Raw genomic sequence first — 27,500 nt, 5'->3', positions numbered from 1 at the left:
GAAAGCCTAGTCTGAAAGTTGCAAATAGTTTAAGAATCTGTACGTTTTAAGAATTTAAGATTTAAATTTTAAAAGCTTGTTCAGTTATAAGTAGTTTTAGTCTAAAAATCATATCAGCTCAATTGAATTCATAAAACTTTAGGAATTTATTCAGTCTTCTGGCCCTTAGAAATCAATTTTATGTTTTTCCAAATTCCATTTTTTTCCAATACATTTTTTTTTTCTGGATTTAAATAAAACGTTATATTAAATGTTAGAAAATTATCAACTCAATTGAATTTATAAAACTTTCACAATTTATTCAATCTTTGGGTCCTATAAAATATGTTTTATTTTTCCCAATTTAAATTGTTCTTGATTCCATTTTAATTAAATGTATTTAATTGTACTTCTAGATGGTTGCTAGGAGGTTGCTGTGCAGTTGCTAGGGTGTTTTAGTGAAAAAATATACAAAATATTACTGCTTATTATCATTGGTGCATACAAATGATAATAATTAAATATTAAAAACATGGAAAACTTAGTTTTTTTAAACTAGATTGTTACTTTACATTTTAAAATTTAGAATCTAACTGGCTGCAAAGTCATTTATACATATATACTGAGATATATATTGATCATTAAATCAATTGTAAAATAATATATTTTTTTAAAGCTATAAGCCCTAAATAACTGATTAAAAAAGAGACGTTTGCTAAACTCTAATGGCGTTTGTATGAGTCGATGTCAGTATTTGATCAGTATGTGATTGTCGCTCCTTGCGGTTCGATTCCTCGGGATCCAGTTTTCCTCTCCGAGCGACGGATCTCTGTCTTCTCGCCCTTCATCGGGCTGGTAATCCCCTGGACCGCGGCCCAAGCCACACTTCCTTCTCAGAGCTTCTCCTTCCTCTTATTGGCTCTTCAGCAGCCTATCAGCCTGCAGCGAGGCTCAGATGCAGAGAAGGTGTTGTAGAGCATTAAGCTCCCAACCGCCACGACCACAGAGGAAGTCTGAAACAGGAAGTCGTGGGTACAAAGTTATCACTTTCACTAGTCCAGTTTTTGTTTTTTTTTCTCTCAGAGTAAAGTGGCTGGTTCCTTTCACACGTGTCAGGAGATATCAAAGGAGATACTCTTTGCTTTCACTTGCTGTTTCTCATCCTTGAGCTCATATGAAGCTCTGCTCCATGATTAAACGAGTTTCGAATGTTCTAGATTCCCGGTGTCCCACAGTCTAATACGTGTTTGTTTTGTAGATCTGTGTGGCTTGGCAGCGGTTCCTCGTGGCATGACGACCACTAACAAAGGAAACAAGGCCTTGAAGGTGAGCGCAGTCTGTCTTTAAAGGGATAGTCCTCCTACTAGAAGAATGCTAGTAATCAGACAGTTTCGGTTCCTATTGAATTTCAATGTTGACAGAAAATACAATGGAATTTAATGGGAACCGATGATGATATGAGGGTTAGTAAATAATGACAAAATTGTCATTTTTGGGTGGATTACATCCATGTTATTAATGATCATCATCATTTACTCACCGTCGTTCCAAAACTGTATGAACACAAAAGATATTTTGAAGAACGTTGGTTCCCATTCACATCCATAGTATGGAAGTCAATGGGAACCGAAACGGTTTGGTTACCAGCATACTTTAAAAATATTTGGAAAACATTTAGAAGAAGATAAAAGAAGATATTTTGAAGAATGTTGGTAACCAAACAGTTTTGGTTCCCATTGACTTTCATTAAATGGACAAAAAAGCACAGTGGACGTCAATGGGAACCAAAACTGTTTGGTGAAATGATGACAAAAGGGTGAGTAAATAATGACAGAATTTTTATTTATGGTTGGACTACTTTCATTTACTCACCTTGTGTCGTTTAGAACCTGAGACGTTATTTTGAAGAATGTTGGCAACCAAACAGTTTTGGTTCCCATTGACTTCCATTGTATTTTTTGTCCATTTAGAAGAACACAAAAGAAGATATTTTGAAGAATGTTGGTAACGAACAGTTTCGGCTCCCATTGACTTCTATTATATGGACAAAAAATACTATGGAAACCAGTGGGAACTAATGGGAACCAAAACTGCTTGATGACATGAGGGTGAGTAAATAATGGCAGAATGATATAATTTCATTTTTGGGTGGACTACTATAATGTTATTAAAGATCATCATTTAGTCACCGTTTTATCTTCCCAAACCTGTGATGATAGTTTGAAGAATGTTGGGAAATAAACAGTTGATGGTCCCCACTGACTTCCATTGTATTATTTTGTCCATATAATTAAAGTTGGTTCCCAACATTCTTCAAAATATTTAGAAAAGAATACAAAAGATGTATTTAGAAGACATTTAAAAGAACACAAAAGGAGATATTTTGAAGAATGTTTTAGTTTTGGTTCCTATTGACGTTTTTTTGTCCATATAATGGAAGAAAACGGTTTGGTTCCCAACAAAATATTTAGAAGACAAATAGAAGAACACAAAAGAAGATATTTTGAAGAATATTGGTAACCCAACAGTTTTGGTTCCCATTGACTTCCATTGTATTTTATGTCTATATAATGGAAGCCAATGGGAACCAAAACTGTTTGATTACCTACATTCTTTAAAATATTTAAAATGTTATTACAAAGATATTTTGGAAAAATGTTGGCAATCAAAACCATTTGGTTCCCCAAATTCTTCATAATATCTTTTTGTGTTCTTCTAAATAAGTTGAATGTTAACTAGCGCTCTCCTGGACTCTCAGGTGAAGAGGGAGCCCGGCGAGAACGGGACGAGCCTGACGGACGATGAGCTGGTGTCCATGACGGTCCGCGAGCTTAACCAGCACCTGCGCGGCCTGACCAAAGAAGAGATCCTTCAGCTGAAGCAGCGCCGGCGGACGCTGAAGAACCGGGGCTACGCCGCCAGCTGCCGCGTCAAGCGCGTCACGCAGAAGGAGGAGCTTGAGAGGCAGAAGGCGGATCTTCAGCAGGAAGTGGAGAAGCTGGCTTCGGAGAACGCCAGCATGAAAGTGGAGCTGGATGCACTGCGCTCCAAATACGAGGCTCTGCAGAGCTTCGCCAGAACTGTGGCCCGAGGGCCCGTGGCCCCGGTTTGTAATGCGGCCGTCCCCATCTCGCCCCGAGGGCCCCTGGCCTCCGTCATCGGCCCCCTCGTTCCCGGGAAGGTGGGAGCCACCAGTGTTATCACGATAGTTAAATCAAAAACCGTTGCGAGGTCTTAGTAGTGCACAGATTGGACGGGTTGGTCAGTGCATGAGGGTTTAGGTGCGGGATGCTCCGTTTCACAGCCCTTCGGTACTCTCTAATCTGGGCTTTTCTGGGTTACAAAAGAAGGAAAGCACATCTTCACTTGGGCTTCCAAAATGATCTCCAAATTGCTAAACTCGAATCTAAAACCATGCAGCCAAATTTTCCTGGTGGATGTGTGTTGTATTGGATGTATTGCTGTGAGATTTGTAATTTTGTACAAACTTCGGCAACTTTGTATCGTGCGTTTCACATGAGGTCCAAGTGTTTTCTTTGTCATTGTAATATTGTACTTTTTATACAGCGTTTGTGTTGATTTTCTCTTCGGATGTGCTGTTTCGCCATTTTTCCGTCCTTTGGTTTTACGGACTGCAGGCACAAAACACTTTAAACCGTTCGGACTTCCAATCTCTTCTGCCATCCGCAGTAGGAGAGTATCAGCCAATGAGAAGCTCCCTTTACCTGAGCCTCATTTATGCACTGACCAATCGCTGACGGGCAGGAGGAGAGGAGGCGGAGTCAAATCAGCTGATGTTGTTCATATGGTAGCTATCAGAATATCTGCCACCAGTTTATGCGCTCCGGTCGTCCGTTTCAGGACAGGAGATCGTTTTTATTGGCAAGGCAATAACATGTTTATGTTATGTGATGTATTGTGTTTATTTCATGCTGTGTGACCTTCACGCTGAAGGTTATCATGTCTCTCGTTGTCTGTAAATCCAACAAGATTTTGTGTGTGTGTGTGTGTGTGTGTGTGTGTGTGTGTGTGTTCTGTGCCAGAAAACAAATCCAAGTTTCTGTTTTTGAAGGACAGACTGTTGGGTGACATAAACTGGTGAATCTCACAAGCTTTACCATAACTCTGTTGCTGTGACATTTGCGTAACGTATTCTAAGAATCTTTGTCTATATGGTGGAGTCTTGAATTTATATATATATATATATATATAAAAAAATGACAGAGTATCTTGCATTATTTATAAAACGTTTAAAAAAGAACTATAAAGTTGTTTGATAGCTCTCTTTTTTGCAATTGTACCAAAAGTGGCTTAACTATTGAAGTCAATAGCTTTTTCTAGTGACTAGGCGCGTCAAACTGTGGACTAGCGCGTGTGGTGTGATTTGTACTGGTGGGGTGGCGGTGTTGTTTACGATGTGGATGTGATGCTCTTATATTCTGATTTCAGACAAACGCTCACGACGAGCGCCGCTTACCCAGAATCCCCTCTGAGCGTTTGCGCCCGCCATGTTTAAGTGGATGGGACGCAGGGATGTATGGGACGTGGCCACGTTGCTTGCGTTTGAGTCCTTTCATGTGACGTGTGATTTTTATATATTTTGGTGTAAAACGTTTCTATGGTATATTATATTTGTTGTTGTTGTTTTCTTTAAATGCCAGGGAAGTGACTCTGTCTGCACTGCGATGTGCTCCTGCTGCTCTTCATGCTGCGACGCTGCTCAAAATATTACTTTCTCAACCTTTGAAACTTAGAAAGAGCTGTCCAAAATGTTTCAGGATGCTATCTGCGTTTTCTTTTCTTTTGCCCAAATTGTTTGTCCATTAAAAAAAGTAAACCCCAGAAAAGAAGTAAAACCCAGAGCTGTTGTAATGCTGCGTTCAGAATTACTGTAATTATGTTATAATTCATAGATTCTGTCCATTTTCTGAAAATGTTACGATTGCAATACACATAATGCTAAAAAAATAATATGTGGTGCCTCGCACATCTAAATCAATCAGTCAGTTTTTCTAGTTAAAGTACAGAAACGCATGAACACACTTGAAAACACATGTTTGCATGGTCAGAGACATTTTAATGAGCAATGTTTTACAAACCATATGAAAGTGTGAGCACATCATTTAAATTGAATGCAATCAGCTGTTAGTAATAATCACCATGCCTCTAATTGGGGGGAGGGATTCAATTAATTAATTAATAAACTAAGCAAATATTTAATTAATTAATTAATTTAAACATATATTTGACCCTGGAGCACAAAACCAGTCATAAGTGTCCTTTTTTTTTATTGAGATGTATACATCATCTGAAGCTGAATAAATAATCTTTCCATTTATGTATGGTTTGTTATGATAGGACAATATTTGTCTGAGATACAACTATTAGAAAATCTGGAATCTGAGGGAGCAAAAAAATCTAAATATTGAGAAAATCTCCTTTAAAGTTGTTCAAATGAAGTTCTTAGCAATGCATATTACTAATCAAAAATTAAGTTTTGATATATTTACTGTAGGAAATTTACTAAATATCTTCATGGAACATGATCTTAATATCCTAATGATTTTTGTCATAAAAGAGAAATGTATAATTTTGATCCATACAATGTATTGTTGGCTATTGATACAAATACACCTGTGCTACTCATGACTGCTTTTGTGCTGCAGGGACACATGTTATATTACTAACAGCTGATTGTACTCAATTTGAATGATGCGCTCACACTTTTGCATGTTTTGTAAACCTGAGAAAGGTCAATTGACCAAAATGTTGCTCATTAAAATTTCTTTGATTATGCAAACTTGAGTAGTGTGCAGGATTTATATGTTTTAATTTATAATGAATCTATGTGTTGCCTTGTTGTTGTTGTGGTTGCAAAAGGGTGGAAAATTTCCTGTAAAATTTCCCAAAAAATCCCAGAAAGCTTCCAAACATTCTGGCAAGTTTCTGCTCTTTTATAACCTTAGTTGTTGATGACCATGAAATACTCCATCAGTACACTGATTTTAGCTCTGTATGCTCTTACAAAAATGCTGCAGCGTTCATGAAATTCATCGTAAGCGCATGACTAGCATCTAAATGATGTTTTAAATGTGTTGCAGAATCTTCCAGTTTATCTGGTTTTTTTACATGGCGTCACATCTTCTGTAAAGATGTGATGTTTGTGACTCAGAAGCTGATATTTGCAGTAATATTTGCGGTATGATGTGAACGCAGCATTAATGCTCTGATTTATTGCAGCACAAGGTTCTTTATCTTTAGTCTAATCTTGTGACAATCTGAACAGATTTGAATGATCTCAAATGTGGTCTGGTCTGGTCTGGGCCGCACTGATCTGGCATTTTAAGAAGGATTCGTTGTAGGTATATTTGTGCGACAGGATGTTATTTTTATTTCTCGATGTAAATCAACAGAAATATCTTCCTCTGACTGGCTAATCTGTGAAATCGTTTCGTAACCAAGTCTTCGGCATTGCTTTCGTAACCAATGGTAGCGTTTCTCCTATCGGCTGTGGCGGTTTTGTGGCGTTTCTATAAGCGATGTATCGAACGGTTTTGAAGACAAAAAAATTCTAGCTTCCTCGCAAAGATGAAGATGATGATGATGATGATGTGATTGTCGTTGAGGTGTGGGTGTGTCCGGTAGCTCTACTGCCCAATAATGATGCTCCTGATCAGTTTCTTCCACGAGGAGCGGCTCGTTAACATTTGTTGTGGTTATGGTCGTCGTGGTGACTTGGTGTTAAAAGTGAACTATATGCAAATCAGCTGGCGGTAGGGAGGGGTCACGACCTCTCGGTAGGAATGTCGTTTTCTGTCCTTGAAGTTATCGTCCATGAATAATCAATCACAGCGATTGATGACGAACGCTAGATTTACTCTGAAACCGAGCGTTTAGTTAGAAACGAGGCCGACACACGGCACAAAATCATTCTCTTAGAATTAGAAATAGTCACTTAAATCTAGACACATTTACTATGAAAGAAAAATGACTTGATTTTTATGTCTTTCAGAAAATAATGCTTATAATTAAAACAAGAACAATTGCAAAAATCTACTTAATTCAAAAGAAAAAGTAGTGAATTGTTCATTCCCTATTGACAGATATTTAAATCACTTAATTTTGATGCATTTTTCAGAAAATAGGCCTCCAAATCTTAAGTGAGTTCATGCTTAAAACAAGAAAAAATAAAGTCAAACTCTCTTCATTTTGATACCATTTTTTAAATAAAATGAGACTTAAAATCTTTAGTGAGTTTGTTTAAAACGAGACAAAAATCAGTCATTGGGGTCAGAAAAATTTTGTTTTTCCTATAAATTAAAGTATATTTTTCTGACTCCATTGGTAGATTTTTTCATGTTTTATGGATAAACTCACTTAATTTTGATGCATTTTTCCGAAAACAGGGCTCCACATCTTAACAACAAGAATGCTTACAACAAGAAAAAAATAAGGTCAAACTCTTTTAATATTGATACATTTTTTTTAATAATAAAATGAGACTTAAAATCTTAAGTGAGTTTATAATTAAAACTAGAACAATTAGAAAAATCTAATTAATTCAAAGGAAAAAAATTGGTAATTTTTCATTCCCTATTGGCAAATATTTTTTCTTGTTTTAAGCATAAAATCACTTAATTTTGATACATTTTTATTTAGAAAATAAGATCTAGTTTATGGATTTTATGCTTAAAACAAGAAGAAATAAGCAAACTCACTTAATTTTGATGCATTTTTCAGAAAACAGGGCTCCAAATCTTAAGTGAGTTCATGTTTACAACAAGAAAAAATAAGGTCAAGCTCTCTTAATTTTTATGCTTTTTTTCCCCCTTTTTTTTTATTAAAAAAGACTTAAAATCTTAAGTGAGTTTGTTTAAAACGAGACAAAAATGAGCCATTGGGGTCAGAAAAATCATCTTGTTTTTCCTATGAATTAAGTAGATTTTTCTGTCTCCATTGTCAGATTTCTTTTCTTGTTTTCAGCATAAAATCACTTTTGAAAGCATTTTTCAGAAAACCTAACCTTAAAACCTTATTTTAAGCATAAACTCACCTGATTGCTACTTTTAAAATTTTTGATAAGATTTAAAATGGTAATTGATTTCATAGTTAAGAACCAGAAGACAAATCCACCAATGGAGTCGGAAAAATCATCTTGTTTTTCCATAGAATGTTTATTTCTCTGACTTTAATTGTTTTAATCAAACTCACTCCATTTGTATTATTTTTCAGACTTAATATCTGAATTCATTTTGCATCTCAAGTAAACGCATGCTGATTTAAGGATGTTTAGATTAATTTGCCCTGGAAAACAAGACACAAATGCAGAAGAAGAGCATTTTTTGCAGTGCAATCTTACCAAAAGGCACACATACACACGTGTCTGAATCTCTGCTGATAGTTCTGAATGAATCCGGGCAAAGCCTGAACTACCTTTGGATCACCGGCTTTGTCCTACTTCTCCCGCAAACTCTCAGACTCCCACATTACCTTGACTTTTATTCGTTCTTGTCTCGGCCGATGTGTTTCTCTCTCGTGGGACGCGCATTAAGACGAGTTTCAGTTCAGGTTGAAGAAAAACGAGTCTGGGATCTTCAGAGAGTTGATTTCTGCAGAGACCTGTTTCAGTCATTAGCTGCTAAACGGATGGCTTTCGGGGGTTTTCCTCGACTCTGATCGATAAAACAAGGAAAGAGCCCTATTTGTGTTCTCTATAGGTGAAATCATATTACCCCCCCCCCCCCTTTATGACTCAAAAAGCTCGTCAGAAATGTCAAGCTATAAATTGCTGTGGATTTTTTTTTGTCTAAAAGAATAAATGATTTGTTCTGTTGTTTTTCTGTATGGGGTGTATTAAATTAAGATATCATAGTTCTTTGTATGGGAAATATAGATACCGTGAAAGTCCATTTAATTGTAAGTATTTATCAACTAAGTTATTGTACTTTTGCAATTTGTAGATAAGTAATATAACGTATTGGTATATAACGATGAAATGAACTGTCTGGGGTGTCTTTAATTTATTGATGTATATACTGTATGTTTGATGATAAACAGCTTACTTTATTTTGTATATGACTAATAAATACATTTTGAAAAACAGAGTTGGTTTTATGTCTGATGAGTGTGGCATTAATGACCTAATTTAACATGCATAAGGAATATTCCTGAATTGAAGCCTTTTTTTAGGTGTGCCGTGAATAGCATTGCCACATTTTATTGTATGATTTTCCCGGACCCTGAGCGAGCGAGAGAAAGACAGAAAGGTAGCAGATGACCTAGTTTGAAGCAGCTCTCGGCGGGCGTATTTTTGGCCTGACATTAGTAAAACATGACAGAGTCTTGAGGGACGTCTGGAGACGTGTTTACGGCCGTGTTTCTGGCCCTCACTGATGGCATTTCCTCTCTGAAGTCCCTCACCTTCATCTTCATCAGGGTCTGCTCTCTTCTAATGTAAAGACTCTCATCAGCGCAAATAAACTGAACATTTATGGCCAAGTTCCTCCAAAAATACTGATGTGCACAAAACTAACATAATATATTGAAATATTTAGTGTGTTGTTTATTTAGTATATTGAGTGTGTGTGTGTAAGAGTGTGTGTAAGAGTGTGTGTGTGTGTGTGAGAGAGTGAGAGTGTGTGTGTGTGTGTGTGTGTGTGTGTAAGAGTGTGACAGTGTGAGTGTGTGTGTGTGTGTGTGTGTGTGTGTGAGTGAGAGTGTGTGTGAGAGAGTGAGAGTGTGTGAGAGTGTGTGTGTGTGAGTGTGTGTGTGTGTGTGTAAGAGTGTGACAGTGTGAGTGTGTGTGTGTGTGTGTGTGAGTGAGAGTGTGTGTGAGAGAGTGAGAGTGTGTGTGTGTGTGTGTGTGTGTGTGTGTGTGTGTGAGTGTGTATGTGTCTGTGTGTGTGTGTGTGTGTGTGTGTGTGTGAGTGAGAGTGTGTGTGTGAGAGTGAGAGTGTGAGAGTGTGTGAGAGTGTGTGTGTGTGTGAGAGAGAGTGTGTGTGTGTGTGTGTGTGTGTGTGAGAGAGAGTGTGTGTGTGTGTGTGAGTGTGTATGTGTCTGTGTGTGTGTGTGTGTGTGTGTGTGTATGGTTTATGTATGCTGCTTTTTATTAAAGCTTCAATCTAAGGAAAGCATATCAAAATGTTTTTAATATTTCTGAACTCAGCTTGGTTCTAGTACTTTCATATAAATGTAATTTCTATTTTTAAAAGAATCTGAATTAAATATTTTTTAAAAGAATTAAATCTTTTCCTCAAAGTGTTTGTTTGTGAAATGACAGAATTAAATGAGATGAGTTCACAGAGTTTGGTACAGTGATTTAAACAGACAGTTATGATCAATAATAATAATAAGCGCTGATGATTATAATCAGAGCTGCTGTAATACCGTCATCATCCGCTCATCCGGGTCTCTAGGGGGCGCTAGAGAGACTTCCCCGCTAATATCAGCGCGCGCCGCGTGTGCGTCAGGACGCTCAGTAAAAGATGGATAATAATCTGCGGAGTGAGTTTAAAATAAATTTGTGTTCCTGACAAACTAAACAGAGATATGTGATAGAATAATATTATGATATTGAAGTTATACGTTGAAGTGTTTAGATTTAAACAGACCTGCTGGTTTGGTGAGTCCGGATCCGTGAGCGGAAGCGGAAGTGCTCGAGTGTAAACAGACTCTACGCTGAGGAAGATTCAACTTCACACACACACACACACACAGGTAAAATGCTTAGAGATGTGATTTATCTTTAATACCTCTGCTTTACTCTGTTAGAAACTTTATTATATGTGTCCCTGGAGCACAAAAGCAGTCATCAGTAACACAGGTATATCTGTAGCAATAGACAACAATACATTGTATGGATCAAAATTATACATTTCTCTTTTATGACAAAAATCATTAGGATATTAAGATCATGTTCCATGAAGATATTTAGTAAATGTCCTACTGTAAATATATCAAAACTTCATTGTTGATTAGTAATATGCATTGCTAAGAACTTCATTTGAACAACTTTAAAGGAGATTTTCTCAATATTTAGATTTTTTTGCTCCCTCAGATTCCAGATTTTCAAATAGTTGTATCTCAGACAAATATTGTCCTATCATAACAAACCATACATCAATGGAGAGATTATTTATTCAGCTTCAGATGATGTATACATCTCAATTTAGAAGAATTGACCCTTATGACTGGTTTAGTGCTCCAGGGTCAGATAAGAGTCAGTTTTACGTCATGATTTCTGTCAGTATGGTGTGTTTTGTAAGAGTAATCTCATCAGCTGTGTTTCAGTGCCATGGAGAGTTATGAAGATTTCATCCAGAGACATTATAACACTCATAACAATGAAGATGAAGATGACCTGCAGACCCCTGTCACACCTTCATCAGTGATCGTGTTTCATGGAGCTCGAGTTCTTCCTCCTCTGGTATGAGAATCATCATCATCATCATCATATTCGGAGCCTCTCATTATACATGCACATATGCTAATGAGTGTGTGTTTGTCAGCTGAATGAGCAGCAGAGAGACGAGATGAGACGACTGAGAGAAACAGCCGTGAGTCTGATGAAGAGGAGGAGAGAGGAAGAGTCTCACATCAGCGTGAGTTTCCTGACATAAGCCTCATACATCCTCATCATAGACATGACCTGATAGTGTGTATATGTGTGTGTGTGTGTATATATATAACATGCTCCACCTCAGCTGTGGTCATTAATCCCTCTGATTTATCAATAACCTTCATATAGAGACTCTTTACAGCATTCAAAAATAATAAATCCCAGCATGGCCTGCAAAAAATTATGCTCATCTTCAGTATTTTTGCCTTGTTTTTTTAATTTTGTATTAAAGTATCCAAAAACCACTAGAACAGTGTTATATATTTTGCTGACTAGTGTATTTACATTATCCCAAATGTTTCGAAGAATGTTTAAATCCAGAGAAATTAACAATTTTATATATATGTATAAGTATGTGTGTTTGTGTATATATATATATATATATATATACACACACACACACATATATATATATATATATATATATATATATATATATATATATATATATATATATACACTGCCACTCAAAAGTTTAGAATCATTAAGATTATTTATGTTTTTTAAAGACGTTTCTTCTGCTCATCAAGGCTGTATCTATTTGATAAAAATACAGAAAAAAACCTGTAATTTTGTTAAATATTATTCTAATGTAAAACAGCTGTTTTCTATGTGAATATGTGTTAAACTGTAATTTATTTCTGTGATCTGCAGCTGTATTTCCAGCATCATTACTGCAGTCTTCAGTGTCACATGATCTTCAGAAATCATAATAATATACTGATTTATTATGAGTGTTGAAACTGTTGTGCTGCTTCATATTTTTGGGGATCTGATATTCTTTTTTTGGATTCTCTGATTAATAAAAAGTTAAAACAGCATTTATTTACAAAAATAAATTTAGTGTTACAATATACAATGCTATTCAAAAGTTTGGGGTCAGTACATTTTTCTTTCTTTTTTTTTTAAGACATTAATTATTTTATTCAGGAGGGATGTGTTAAATGAATAAAAAGTCATAGTAAAGACTTATATTGTTAGAAAAGATTTCTATTTTGAACAAATGCTGTTTTTAACTTTGTGTTCATCAAATAATCAAAGAAAAAAGTATCATGTTCCAAAAAACAATATGAAGCAGCACAACAGTTTCAACACTCATAATAAATCAGTATATTATTATGATTTCTGAAGATCATGTGACACTGAAGACTGCAGTAATGATGCTGGAAATACAGCTGCAGATCACAGAAATAAATTATATCTTAAAGTATATTCAAATAGGAAACCTATATTAGAAATTGCAATAAGATTTCACAATATTACTGTTTGTTTGATCGAATAAATACAGCCTTGATGACATTTACATTTACATTTATTCATTTAGCTGACGCTTTTATCCAAAGCGACTTACAATTGCTATATATGTCAGAGGTCGCACGCCTCTGGAGCAACTAGGGGTTAAGTGTCTTGCTCAGGGACACATTGGTGTCTCACAGTGGATTCGAACCCGGGTCTCTCACACCTAAGGCATGTGTCTTATCCACTGCGCCATCACCACCCTGAGCAGAAGATGACTCCCTTAAAAAACATTAAAAATCTCACTTTTGAGCAGCGGTATGTGTATATATATGCATATATGTTTATTTGAAATAAGAGTTTATTTGTAAAGACAGATAACAAAAAATTAAAAAATCTTGTTTATTATGTTGTAATGTTTTATTGTGTTAGTTAACAGTATTTTTTTAGTTATATTTATTTGTGTGTGTGTTAATCTGTTTCTGTGTGTCAGTTCACAGACGTGAGGATCAGCGACGCTGCGCGACACACAGACAAGACTGATGACATCACAGACTGTGACATCACCTCGCCCGCTCCTCTGACATCAACCGCTCACGACGGCCGATCGGCCAATCAGCTGAGAGCTTCTCCAGAGGACGATTCACTGGAAAACAGCCAGATCACGGTTCTGTTTGAGAAACACAAGACCCACAGACCTCAGGACGCACCGGACAATCACTCTCACAGCCAGACGACGATGATGATGTCATCGGGCTACGTAACCAATGACAACACAGACGTCACCGGTCAGTCCGGCTGGACGGAAGGAGGAGACATCCGCTTAGATACGACACGGTCAGGAAGTGACATCATCAGTCACGCGCCAGTAGATGGAGCGATTTTAGAGGAGGAGATTGTAGCGCCACTTCTAAAGCCGGCGGAAGATGTTGTGGAATCAGTAAACCCGTCGTCTGATTCGGATGAAGGTCCGTATCGTATGAGCCTTCAAAACCTACTGAAGAAATCCCAGGAGTACAGGCGGCGCCAGCGTCTGCTGCGCAATCAGGCCAGAGCCACAGACGACCACAACCTGTCCGATAAAGAGAACGAGGAGCTCCTTCCCAAACAGATGTGGAGGACGGAGCTGAGGAAAGCCAGAGAGCAGAGGAAGGAGAAGGAAGGTGAGGATCGCATCAACACTGACGTCACAAACGCTCTTCCTCGATCCATCTCTGCAGAGCTTCCTGTTACGGCCAGATCTCTATATGACTCCAAACAGAAGCGGCTCTGTGTTTCCAGATCGCTCTCGGCTGGGAGATTCACAAACATCCCGACACCCAAGTTCTGCTTAAGTCCTGTACGCTGCAAAAAACGGAGCAGGATTCCCGGCCCGGATCGGAAAGCTCTGGGCAAACCGGCTCAGATCGACCCGATTAGTCCGTCTGATCGCCGTGACAACGTGACGATGATGTCATCACAGACGGAGCAGATCGCACAGCTAGAGCTGAACCTGTTCAGCCTCAAAGCGCTGATCTCTGACCTGGAGTCGACGCTCATGCTCTCACAGACGGGTGAAGTCGACCCCAAACGTCCTTCTGGGGTCACTTTCAGCAAAACCGTCACCGCTAAGGATTGTGGGGTCGGGGAGGAGAACGCCAGCAGTCATTCTCCGGATGAAGCAGGAAGCTCTGTGATTGGCTGGTCTTATGATGTGGACGTCCCGTCCGGCCTGTGGAAGCAGCTGACCCCTGAGATGGGAGGTCACGAGGTCACGACCCGGGTCAAACGGAGGCTCCTGATGAACGAGGACGAGGCGTTCAGTCCTGGACGAGAGATGGGTAGCACGCTCTCCAGCACACCCAGAGGTGAGAAATTATAGTTAATTATATCATTTCTAATGTTTGAACGTTTTTCAGTGATGGAAAATCTAATTGACAGTGTTGAGGTCAGTGTGTCATATATGTGCATACTGAACTGTGATTGGTCTTTTCATTCATGTATCTTTTTATCTGTCTATATTGTATCTTTCTTTTTTAGGCTCACAATATTTTATTTTAGCCAGAAGAAATGTTTTATGATTATGTGTGAAGCATCATAAGTGATTAAACTCTCAGTGATGTCCTCAGGGCTGCAGTCGTCTGCGCAGACGCAGGAGGATCAGGTGACGGCTCTGATGGAGGAAGAGCGCAGACAACAGCAGGAATTACTGCAGGTGAGCAACAAACTACAGCCTGTTTCACATGTAGTTCTAAGGGAAGCATGGCGCTTGCAACGCCAAGGTCATGGGTTCGATTCTGAGAGGATGCATGAATACAGTGAGAGTCACTTTAGATAAAAGCGTCTGCTCGATGCATGCGTGTAAATGAGTGTGGACAAAGCATCAACATCTTTTGTGATCCTCTAAGGTCAAGTAACATTTGTTTCTGTGGCGCGTTATACAATAGAGATTGTTTCAAAACTGTGAAAACTGATTTCTGACTTTTTATATCACAATTAAGACTTTTTTTGCAATTCTGCATTTATGTCTTGCAATTCTGAGTTAATATCACAAAATTAAAATAAAATATTCAGAATTGCAAAATATAAGCTCAGAATTATAAGATATAAACTCATTATGAGACATAAACTCTGAATTTTTGATAGGCAATATAGATGCAGACTTGAGATATAATATCAGATTTATGGGATATTAACTCTGAATTGTGAGAAATAAACTGAATGAAGAGAAATAAACTCTGAATTATGAGAAATGAACTCTGAATTGTGAGATATGAACTCTGAATTAAGATAAATAAACTCTGAATTAAGATAAATAAACTCTGAATTGTGAGATATAAACTCTGATTTAAGAGAAATAAACTCTGAATTGTGAGAAATAAACTCTGAATTATGATAAATAAACTCTGAATTATGATAAATAAACTCTGAATTAAGAGAAATAAACTCTGAATTAAGAGAAATAAACTCTGAATTATGAGAAATAAACTCTGAATTAAGAGAAATAAACTCTGAATTATGAGAAATAAACTCTGAATTAAGAGAAATAAACTCTGAATTAAGAGAAATAAACTCTGAATTAAGAGAAATAAACTCTGAATTAAGAGAAATAAACTCTGAATTAAGAGAAATAAACTCTGAATTAAGAGAAATAAACTCTGAATTATGAGAAATAAACTGAATTGTGAGAAATTAACCCTGAATTGTGAGAAAAAAGTCTGGATTGTGAGATAAAAACTCACAATTACCTTAATTTTTTAATTCTGTGATCAAAACAAGCTTCCATACAAAGCAGCTTCACAGTAATAAAGAGTTCAGTAATAACTGTTCATGTGAAATTCATCCACATGGTAAGAACAGCTGATGTGATTGTGATCGGTCACATCTCTAAAGGACTCGTTAGACTCGTGTTTGACGGCTGTTCTGTCCCGAGTCTCTCGCTGGCCGATGGCAGACACCACAGATCAGACCTGAAATCACCCAGAGGATTGTGGGAATGTTTTCTTTCATTTCTAGCTGCCGCTGAGAGCATCCGTACATGTTTCTCCTTCAGGTCCTGTAGTGGCTCGTGTCATTAATTACGGCCTGTAATGTATGCATGGAACAGGCTTTAATGAACGCCGAGTGTTTTTATATTAACGAGCGTCTGTGTGTGTTCGCTGTGGGAAGTGACACAGAAAATGAGGATAATTGTGTTTAATTCATGCGCCGCTGAACACACCTGTCTGTCTCTCTGCCGTCTGTGGTTTGATTCCTCTCGTCTCATTGACCTTGTGTGTATACATGCTCTTATTTCATCCCGACTCTCTCTCTCTGTCCTGCTTTCATCTGCATTCTCTCGCTCTCTCGTTTATAAGTGTTTTATTGGCATGGCAGGATTCTTTCTGTTGCCAAAACAATAAAAACTGAATCACAGAAGCTGAACTCAACGACACTACTGGTTACAATATGGGGAGAAAAAAAACTCTCTTCTGCTCTGCAAGGCTGCAGTTATTTGATTACAAATACAGTAGAAATTATGAAATATTATTAGAATGTAAAACAGCTGTTTTCTATGTGAATATGTGTTAAAGTGTAATGTATTTCTGTGATCTGCAGCTGTATTTTCAGCATCATTACTCCAGTCTTCAGTGTCACATGATCTTCAGAAATCATAATAATATACTGATTTACTGCTCAACAAACATTTCTGATTATGATGTGTTTATAATGCTGTCTCTCTCTCTGTCAGTCTTTAGCAGAGCGCTACCAGTTTCTGCGGAGCGTGTCCTTCCCGTGTCCCGGCGCAGGCTCATGTCTGGAGGACACACTGACCTCCATCAGCGCCTCATCTGTCTGCACACACGCTGAGCTTAGAGACACACACAGCACCTCACGGGTAACACACACTGCTCTTACTATCATTATGGGTGCATCCCATAGGTGTAATGGTTTTTCTACTGTACAAACTGTATTTTCTATCGTCCTACGCCAACCCTACACCTAAACTTACCCCTCACAGGGAATTGTTTGCATTTTTAGATTTTCAAAAAACTTCATTCTGTGTGATTTATTAGCATGTTTACCCGTGGGGACCTCAGATTAGGTCCCCACCGTGACACGAGTCCCCATGAGTCTGTGTGTATTCAGGTTTAAGTCCCCACGGGAATAGAAAAACAGACACACACACGCACACACACACAGACAGATATGAAGGTGTTGTGTCTCATGTGTCTCACAGCGGTCCTGTCTCCCTCTGCTGGCTGCTGTGGCGAGGGGTTTTCTGACCCGTCGACTCCTGCGCACTGAACGCATGTCGTGCCTCATCAGGACCATCAAGGTGAGCTCGTAAAACTAACAACACTGCCACAAAAATGATCCTTTACTGAAATAACAATTTCAAAAACTATTTATTTCAGCTAGTTGCCAAAGCAACATTTCTCATTTACACTCAGCTTAAGTTACTGTACCGAAGCAGCTCAAACTAAAACTGAAATCAAATAAATACAGGCTATATAGACATATTTAAACATAAAAATGAAAAGAAAAAAAAAGCAGTCATGAGTAACACAGGTATATTTGTATCAATAACCAACAATACATTGTATGGATCAAAATTATACATTTCTCTTTTATGACAAAAATCATTAGGATATTAAGATCATGTTCCATGAAGATATTTAGTAAATTTCCTACTGTAAATATATCAAAACTTCATTTCTGATTAGTAATATGCATTAAGAACTTCATTTGAACAACTTTAAAGGAGATTTTCTCAATATTTAGATTTTTTCACTCCCTCAGATTCCAGATTTTCTAATAGTTGTCCTATATTATACTATTCTAACAAACCATACATTAATGGTAATATTATCTATCCAGCTTCAGATGATGCATACATCTCAGTTTCAGAACATTGCCCCTTATGACTGGTTTAGTGCCCCAGGGTCACTAAGAGATGAGTAATTGCTCCATCTCTCACACATGTGATGTGACGGAGGTGTTGATGTTGTTTCAGGACACACGGATGTTTCTGATGACGCTCCAGCATCCGCCGGCGGTGAGCAGCAAACACGAGCTCATGCTGCAGGAGCGTGTCACGCTGCAGGTCAGAAGCGCTCTGGAAACACTCGCTGTATGAACACACACTGACGTGACCTCAGGTGACTCTCTGTTTGATCCTCAGCTGCGAGCGGCGCGGTGTGAGCTGCACCAGATCTTCTTCAGCATGAGCTCCTCTGATCGGATGCAGATGATCCGCTGCGACCGAGAGCTGAGCAGACACCGCACGCTCAAAACACACGTCAGAAACTAGCACTTTATTCCTTTGATTGCATTGTTTGGTAGTTTTTTTATTTTTTTTAACTTAGATTTTGTTTTTCAAAAATATAATTTTTTGGCGTGGTTAGGTTTTTAAATATTGTTTGGGGGTGATTAGATAATGGAGGTATTCTTTGATTGGGGATTTTTTTAGGGGGTTAGAAATGATTATTGATTTGATATTTTTCTTTTTTTGATCAGATATTTTATTTGAGATTAATTCTTTTTTTTTGGAGGCATATGTTTAGATATTTAAATTTGTTGGTGATTTTTCTTTGGGTAATTGGTTTCGGGGGATTAACTTTATTTTGGTTCTAAGATGTCAGTATATGATGGATGGATGTGGGTCAGTGTGGTTGGATGAGGGGATTTTAAAGCATCATTCATGAGTCTGATCTGTGTGTTTCAGGATAATAAAGTGAAGGAATCCCTCTCTGCTGCCACCAGAAAAGCTTTAGAACGCAAGAAACTCATGTGAGTCAATCATCACAGTTATATATTGAGATTAATTATATATATTTCCACAGGACCTAAACCTCCTGCTGATTGTTCACTATTTTCTGCACGTTAAGTTGAGATGTGAAATACTGATGACTGTGTTCAGGCTGATCTTAAAGCTCATTGGCTGTAATGTTTCATCAGGTTACAGAGGAAATCAGCTGACAGGAAGAAGTTTTCTCCGTCCAATGAGGAGAAATGGAACCTAGTGCCAAAGATCTGTCGAGTTTCAAAGAAGATGACGGCGTTACACGGAGCGCGATGAACCCACACCCGGCCAAACTCTCTTCAGATGTTTCACTGCAGTTTTTATATTCTTGTCTTTTAAACATTTTGCCAATTATTTAATCCAGTTTTATTTATATTGTTTCTCTGTACATCTCTTGGCTTCAGCACTGCTATTCTGGCTGGTTTTGTTTTTGCATACTTGAATAAATTGAGATAATTGTTGTTTGTCATTTACACAAAAATATTTTTTAACATCAATTTCAATCAATAATACAAAATCATATTTTCAAGAACAATATGCGAGCTTTCCTGTAGCTCAAATAGTAGAGCATGGCGCTAGCAACGCCAAGGTCATGGGTTCGATTCCCAGGGAAAGCAAGAGCTGATCAAATGTAGAAACTGTAACTTGAATGCAATGGAAGTCGTCTGCTAAATGCATAAATGTGAATGACAAGACTGTCAGGTGAATTCAGGGTTAGTTTATACACGAATCATTGACAGTTTATATGATAGAAGTCATTTATGTAACAGGTAAGAGCAACACAACTATTATGAATATAAAATGATCATTTGAACTGCTACATAAGCTTATTTCCACCACAGGATAAAAAAAATTGAAACCATCTTGCATAATTTTGAGTTTTCTCAATTCTGAGCAAAAAAAAAAAAAAATGTATAATTCAAGATTTTATACGTAATTTTTTTTCGCTCTGAATTGCAAGAAAAAAGTAACTGGCAAAAAAAAAAAAGTTCAAACTGGGATAAAAAAAAAGACCTTTTTATTATTAAATAGCCAAAAAACATTTGCAAGATGTAAACTAAGAATTTCAAAATAAAAGTCAGAATAGTGAGTTTAAAAAAAAAGTCACTTTGGTTTCTCAAATAAAAATAAAATGAATAAATTATTAATAAACTTTTATTAGAAGTTTTGAGAAGCCAAACTTACACTTAATAAAAAAAAAAACAAAAAAAAAAACTCACAATTCTGACTTTTTTGAAATTCTTAGATTTCTTGCAAATGTTTTAAATGAGTTTTAAACAGTAATTTCATGAGAAATAAAATGGTTTAAACAAAATGATTTGAATAATATTGTTTTTTAGGGGGTATTTAAAGAATTTTTTGAAAATGAGCGAAAAACTGAAAAGAATGACTTTTTTAATAGAAAAACAAGACAAACATCCTTTTAAAACATATGTATATTTTCAGTTGTATAATGCGTACATATTCTTCTCATTTAAATAATCTAAATACAATCTGTGATGTCTGATTGACAATTTACAAACAGCTTGTGTTCATGACGTCTGAAGTCCAGAATCACGAGGTCCAGAAGCGAACCGAACCAGAGCAAAGCAACAAGAATCCAGGAAATAAATAGTGAGCAGATGAACTGAAGAGGTGATGCGTGTGAAGTTTTGGCCTTTCATTCGTGACTATATGACAAACACAGCAGTTCCCTCATCAGCTTCTCAGGTTTGAAACACGGACGACACACAAGACGCACAACATTCACATCAAACCTGTTCCTCCTGGAGAAACGCATCACTTCCTGCTGTCTGTCGTCAGATTCTCGTTACTGTACAGAGCTGATGGATCTGAAACGATTCTGTCCTGACAGACACTTTCTGTGATATTTACACACATCCCAACACAAACACCACAAAAATACACCCAGGTCATATTTCACCCCAAAACCAACAGAAAATCAAAGTCGATTTTCATGAACATTACAAAGGTGTGCCAAAAATTAATTGATGCAAAACCAATTTATTTGCATAATATATATATACACGTGTGCGTGTATGTACGTCTCATATATATATATATATATATATATATACATACATACACACACACACACATACATTTTTGCATTACTTTTATAGTACAAACATGTAAAATAAAATGTATGAAAAATTATTAATAATTTTTTTTTATGCAAATAAATTAATATGCAAAAAAATAAAAATTACTTTTTTTTTTGCATGAACAATTATGAAAATCACATGTTCAGTTTTGAGCATTATAACAAATACACTGATGTGAGCTGAAATTTTTAATTCACAATTTACTTTTTGTCACGATTTTTTCTTCATGTCTACAATGGAGTGAAATATGACCGTTCTTCATATGCATTAAACAAAAATGACATTTGTACGACATCATAGCGATGCGTCAATCACGTGACATCAGTAGGAAGGGGCGTGTCTGAGTCAATAAAGCGCTGATGTTTCCCTGGAAACCTTTAGTTCCAAAAACCAATACAAAATTAAATATGCAAATCCCAGAATCCCAGTGTGAGTGATCATGATTGAGTGTATTTGGTTCAGAAGATTCTCTTAAATCTCATCTGTTATGTACAGCAGGTGTCACTCGCTCTCACTCTCTCCCTCTCTCTCTCTCTCTCACACACACACACACACACCTGAGCACACAGAGGAGGGGCTGCAAGGCATTATGGGATGTCTGACAGACAGCTGGTCCGGCGTGTCTCATGAAGCGTGTGACGGAGGAGAGTCTCGTGTCCGTTTGAGATGCTGGGTCATGTGACATTGACCTCCATCAGGTGATGGTCAGCGGCGGGCAGCACTAGCACCTGCTGACCCTGTGTGCCGTTGAACACCTGCCCTGGACCGAAGGCCTGGCGTTTGGGCATCGGGCCCCGCGGCTGCGCAGACTCTCCGCTGCCCAGAGACTGGACACTGCCTCGGCTGCGCAGACTGGCTGTCTCCGCCTGGTCCTCCAGAGCCTTGTCCAGCAGAGACAGACTGTCGTTCTCCAGACACGAGTCTGCGGAGCACAGAGAGTCACGACTCATATGAATCAGAACTGACTGAACGAACTGATTCACTCACACGTCACAAATCACCAAATAATGAAAGATTCACGAAGAAATTATGACAGAAAAAGTGCTTCTCAAATTAATAATAAAATGTATTAAAATATTGTTTATGATATTTAAGACCATCAAGAGTTTTTTTATTCATGTTATAATTTAACCAGTAAGCTTCTGTTGTGCAGAAAAAAGTCAGAAAATAATTTTGAAAATATACAAAACAAATAATGAAATTAGTGCTGTCAAACGATTAATCGCATCTAAAATAAAAGTTTTTGTTTTTGTAATATATGAGTGTGTACTGTGTATATTATTATGCATATATAAATAAAAACACATGCATGTATATATTTTTCCAGAAAAATGTTGTTTATATATTAAATATATTTGTATATAATATAAATTATATGAATATAATTTTATACATGTAAATATTTTCAAAATATATACTGTCTGTGTGTCTATTTATTTAAATATAATAATAAATATACACAGAACAGTACGGAAGAGGATTAGGGCCAAGCAATAATAAAAAAATAAAACCATCTGGAGATTAAAGTCGTTAAATTGCGAGAAAGAAGTTGATAAAAACACTCTTGTGTCATGTTTATTAGCTCTGGTTGGACAGAGTTACTCAGGCCTGCAGCGGTGGAGGAGCGTATGACACGATCGACGGGGCTCCAGTCCGGCTCTTCTTCTTTTCTCATCACATATCACATCAGAAAAGTGGAAATCAATTGCTTAACGAGTGTTTAATAATGTATTAATTAGGTAGGTTTAGTGTTACTACAGTAAATCCACTGTAAATATGAATTTGTGGACTGAAAGTATTGTAAGTGCTTTGTTGTCACAGTGTTTCTCCTGTGTTCCGCGTCAGTGTTGCTGAGAACGGCAGCGTGCTTTAAATCAGAGTCTGTGGTTTGTATCAGAGCTCTGCACTCGAACGCTTCTCACAGCGCTGTTCCGTGGTCCAGACCTGCGCTGTCTTTAGGAGAGCTAATAACAATCCGTGCAGCGCTAAAGAAATGACAGCGCATAGGAGTTACCAAATTGTCATCAACTGCATGATTTGTAAAGTTTGATTGGCCACATATAACAGCCTACATGTCAGTACACAAGCTGTGTTTGAAATTCATCCACTGGCCTATTTGGCCCGCGGCCGGACTTTGGACACCCCTGTCATAGATGCTGCTTAGAGTCAATAGAACATATAACTATTTTCACTCTAATTGACAACAGCAGCGTTTTAGATATGCATTATTAACACTAATGAAAATAGCCTATTTACGTGATGTAACAGTATCAGATCTTTGCAATTAGTGTAAATAGTAGCTAATTAGATGCTATGTATGCTTATAAATAGTGGCGGATACTATTTGCACCTCAGTATTGTTGTACATTAACAGGATGCAATAATAACATTGATTATTTTATTTATTGAAATTATAGATGCTGCCTTATTGGGACAACAAAGCCCTCCCTATAGCCTGTCTACCCCTAATTAATACATTATTAAACACTCGTTAAGCAATTGATTTCCACTTTTCTGATGTGATATGTGATGAGAAAAGAAGAAGAGCCGCACTGGAACCCCGTCGATCGTGTCATACGCTCCTCCACCGCTGCAGGCCTGAGTAACTCTGTCCAACCAGAGCTAATAAACATGACAACAGTGTTTCTCAACTTCTTTCTTTAAATTTCTCGAAATTTTACAACTTTTTTCTTGAAATTTATCAACTTTTTTCTCGTAATTTATCAACTTTTTTCTTGAAATTTAACAACTTTTTTCTCGTAATTTAACAACTTTTTTCTCGTAATTTAACAACTTTTTTCTCGTAATTTATCAACTTTTTTCTTGAAATTTAACAACTTTTTTCTTGAAATTTAACAACTTTTTTCTTGTAATTTAACAACTTTTTTCTTGTAATTTAACTTTTTTTCTCGTAATTTAACAACTTTTTTCTCAAAATTTAACAACTTTTTTCTCATAATTTAACTTTTTTCTTGTAGTTTAACTTTTTTGTAATTTAACTTTTTTCTTGTAATTTAACAACTTTTTTCTCGTAATTTAACAACTTTTTCTTGAAATGTAACAACTTTTTTCTCATAATTTAACAACTTTTTTCTTGTAATTTAACAACTTTTTTCTTGTAATTTAACTTTTTTTCTCGTAATTTAACAACTTTTTTCTCAAAATTTAACAACTTTTTTCTCATAATTTAACTTTTTTCTTGTAGTTTAACTTTTTTGTAATTTAACTTTTTTCTTGTAATTTAACAACTTTTTCTTGAAATGTAACAACTTTTTTCTCATAATTTAACAACTTTTTTCTCATAATTTAACAACTTTTTTCTCGAAATTTAACAACTTTTTTCTCGAAATTTAACAACTTTTTTCTTGAAATTTAACAACTTTTTCTTGAAATTTAACGACTTTAATCTCAAGATGGTTTTATTTATTTTTTATTGTTGCTTGGCCCTAATCCTCTTCCGTAGAACACACATATATATTATGCAAACAAAAACGTTTATTTTGGATGCGATTAATCGTGATTAATCATTGCCCAGCATTAAATAATATAAAAAAAACACATAAAATTTTAAATGATATCTATATCTATCTATGAATGTGTGTGCGTGTGTATGTATATGTATGTATGTATGTATGTATGCGTGTATGTATGTATGTATATGTATATGTATGTATGTATATATATGTATGTATGTATGTATGTATGTATGTATGTATGTATGTATGTATATATATATATATATATATATATATATATATATATATATATATATATATATATATATATATATATATATATATATAAAATTTTTATATAACAATATATGAATTTGAAATGAAGATGTCATTATGATGTCATCTTTGGGCAGCTCTGGATTCATTCATAGAACCAGAACAGTTTTATGTGATGAAACCATGACTTCTGATGATAAGTTCATACTCAAGCATCACGGGGTCTGACCTGTGTCCGGCGGGATGACCGGGCTGCTGTGGTGAGGCAGGTATTTAAACACACGTATGTTGGGAAACGGCAGGTGACCCGCAAACAGCGGCATGACCTCCATGTGAACCTTGTGTGTCGCCATGGCAGCCACCGGCATGGAAATGACCCCTGAACTCTTCCCGCACACCGCCCAGTTACTGTTGTTGTCAATCACTGCAGACACACAGATAATCATCTCAATTATTAATACAAATAAAGCCAAACACTAAAGGAAAAAATCCTTACATTATAAAAAATAATGATTTAAAATAAACGAACAAAGTATAAAAAATTATTAAATAACTTTACAGTACAACAGCATTATTAAAAAGGTTTTTTTTATTTCTTACATTTTTAATAATAGTAATAATAACAAAATCATTATTGTTTTCAGCTTTGTTTTGTATTTCTTTATATCATTTGGGGTGACCATTTTAACATGCATTTTTCTAATAATAATATAATCATATTATAATTCAAATAAGTATTAGCAGATGCAAGACCTTAAATACCTAAATCTTAATTTACACAGTCAAATTCTGTTATGCAACACAAACACAAATAAGTAAATATAAAATATACAAAAATGCAATGTTTTGTTGTAAAGGAATTGTAGTATTTTACTCAAATGTTCAGTTATATAGTGAACCTCAGGGCCTGTATTCACAAAACATCTTCAGGCTAAAAGTAGCTCAAACATTTTAGAAACACTGCATTTATTTGCACACATATGTTTTCCCATGCATCTTTCTTGGTTTTTCCAAATTCAAAATATATTAGGAAAGAAGTATTGTAATTATCCTACTGTAGTGTAAAGCCATAATAATATACCTATCAAATATTCATTTACATTTATTTTACAGTGCAGTTGTTTTATAATATATGGCTATTACTGTCACTGTTATTGTTATTATATTGTAATAAAACAGCAGTGTGAGTGTAATTTAGACTGAGACAGTATATCACAAATAAATACAGGGTTGAGTCCTCTTTAAAGTTCAGCTACAAGTCAATTCACTGACTTTTTCTGACGCAAGTTTTCTTAGTTAAGAACTCCTCAGTATTTGAGTGAGCGCTTATCACATTATAGTCCTTCACGTCCGCTGCGATCTCAAAACTCTGGCTTAATTTACACACATGGGCAGAAAAGGGCATAACACAACTCCAACACATCTTTCACAGAAATAATCTGGCCTCATTCTCATATTTGGTCCAGGAATACGGCATCGGGAGTAATAGTTGTATAATCTACAAATCAAATCATCTATCCAATCAAACATTCGAACCGTTAATCTAGAACTTTCACCTTTAATCTCAGAGTTAATTAATATATCGTCCTCAAAAAAACTACTCTCCAAAATATACAGAATAATATTAAAATCAGACAACACATTAAGTTTACCACATGCTAAACGGGAATCAGACCCATCTATTGCTCCGGATGCCGTTTTCTGGACACAAATCTGCAAAAATATCTACTTTATGACAAAGAATGCCTATTTACAATTTATACAGTATAAGGTACTTCACAGAATTCACTTAACTGGACAGAAATGGTTTAAAATGGGATTCACTTCAGAAACATGTTCACATTGCACCCAAAATGAAACAGATACATATGTTCACACCCTTCGGTACTGTACCCCAATTATACATTTTTGGGAAAAAGTGACTGAATCATTATCCGTCACTATGGGATGTCACATCCCAAATTCTCCATCAGTTTGTTTACTAGGCGATATATCTATAATCAATTTAGACAATATAAACAGTCAGTTACTCCTGGTAGCGCTAGCTATCGCCAAGAAAACTATCCTCATGAACTGGAAATCAAGAAAATCCATACATATTGCATCCTGGAAAAACCTACTAATTGATTACATCTCAATGGAAAATCTATCCAGTTCATCTGATAATACAGTAGAATTACACCCCTTCTGGCCAGCTCTCATCACCCTCCAGCTGTGTGTATATATATATATATACACACACACACACACACATATATACACACACACACACATTTTTATCATTATATATATATATATATATATATATATATATATATATATATATATATATATATATATATATATATAAAATTATTATTTCTTGGCGATAATAAATATATACACACACACACACAGGGTAAGTGTGCCGTGTGAGTGGGCTGGGTCTCTGGCCTAGGCTGCACCATACGTCTCACTTTTTTAATGCATCACAAAGTAGCTGAGACACATACACATCTACACATTAAAAACATAATTACTTAGATAATAAATAAATAAATATATAAGTGTGGCATGTAGGTAGTGGC

General features: G+C 36.3%; 3 protein-coding genes across 7 annotated transcripts in view; 2 read left to right on the top strand and 1 right to left on the bottom strand.

The window, feature by feature from the left end:
- Positions 1-5,379, top strand: part of mafgb (v-maf avian musculoaponeurotic fibrosarcoma oncogene homolog Gb) — a gene marked incomplete at its 5' end in the record, with an annotated part of 19,635 nt that extends 14,256 nt beyond the window's left edge. For both annotated transcript variants that reach the window (XM_079393339.1, XM_079393340.1), the window contains 2 exons: positions 1,238-1,305; positions 2,738-5,379. In XM_079393339.1, the coding sequence (XP_079249465.1) occupies positions 1,238-1,305; positions 2,738-3,217 (548 nt within the window). In that variant the 3' untranslated portion in view covers positions 3,218-5,379. The remainder of the gene's footprint in view (positions 1-1,237; positions 1,306-2,737) is intronic.
- A 5,024-nt stretch (positions 5,380-10,403) lies between these two features.
- Positions 10,404-19,558, top strand: LOC306855245 (uncharacterized protein). Of its 4 annotated transcripts, none has more exons than XM_079393787.1 (11): positions 10,404-10,695; positions 11,269-11,404; positions 11,487-11,579; positions 13,326-14,679; positions 14,941-15,026; positions 17,043-17,189; positions 17,532-17,630; positions 18,309-18,398; positions 18,477-18,593; positions 19,020-19,084; positions 19,253-19,558. In XM_079393787.1, the coding sequence occupies exons 2-11, from the start codon at positions 11,273-11,275 to the stop codon at positions 19,371-19,373; spliced, it is 2,304 nt and encodes a 767-aa protein (XP_079249913.1). In that variant the 5' UTR covers positions 10,404-10,695; positions 11,269-11,272; the 3' UTR covers positions 19,374-19,558. The 4 variants fall into 4 exon arrangements, with proteins under 4 accessions (XP_079249913.1, XP_079249914.1, XP_079249911.1 ...); XM_079393788.1 differs by having other exon boundaries at positions 10,406-10,695; positions 11,258-11,404; XM_079393785.1 differs by having other exon boundaries at positions 10,447-10,695; positions 14,929-15,026.
- Positions 19,559-19,801: 243 nt separating this feature from the next.
- The window catches only part of LOC306855243 (trafficking protein particle complex subunit 10-like), a 43,125-nt gene continuing 35,426 nt past the window's right edge, over positions 19,802-27,500 (bottom strand). Inside the window, exons 22-24 of the mRNA XM_079393783.1 lie at positions 25,163-25,357; positions 21,184-22,124; positions 19,802-21,144 (exon numbers count right to left, since the gene is read on the bottom strand). Coding sequence (XP_079249909.1) covers positions 21,877-22,124; positions 25,163-25,357 — 443 coding nt within the window. The 3' untranslated portion in view covers positions 19,802-21,144; positions 21,184-21,876. The remainder of the gene's footprint in view (positions 21,145-21,183; positions 22,125-25,162; positions 25,358-27,500) is intronic.

Source organism: Barbus barbus (genome assembly GCF_936440315.1).
Source record: "Barbus barbus genome assembly, chromosome: 35".
In the NCBI taxonomy this organism is placed as follows: domain Eukaryota; kingdom Metazoa; phylum Chordata; class Actinopteri; order Cypriniformes; family Cyprinidae; genus Barbus; species Barbus barbus.
Note: the sequence above shows the minus strand (reverse complement) of the source record. Positions and strands in the feature narration are given on the sequence as shown.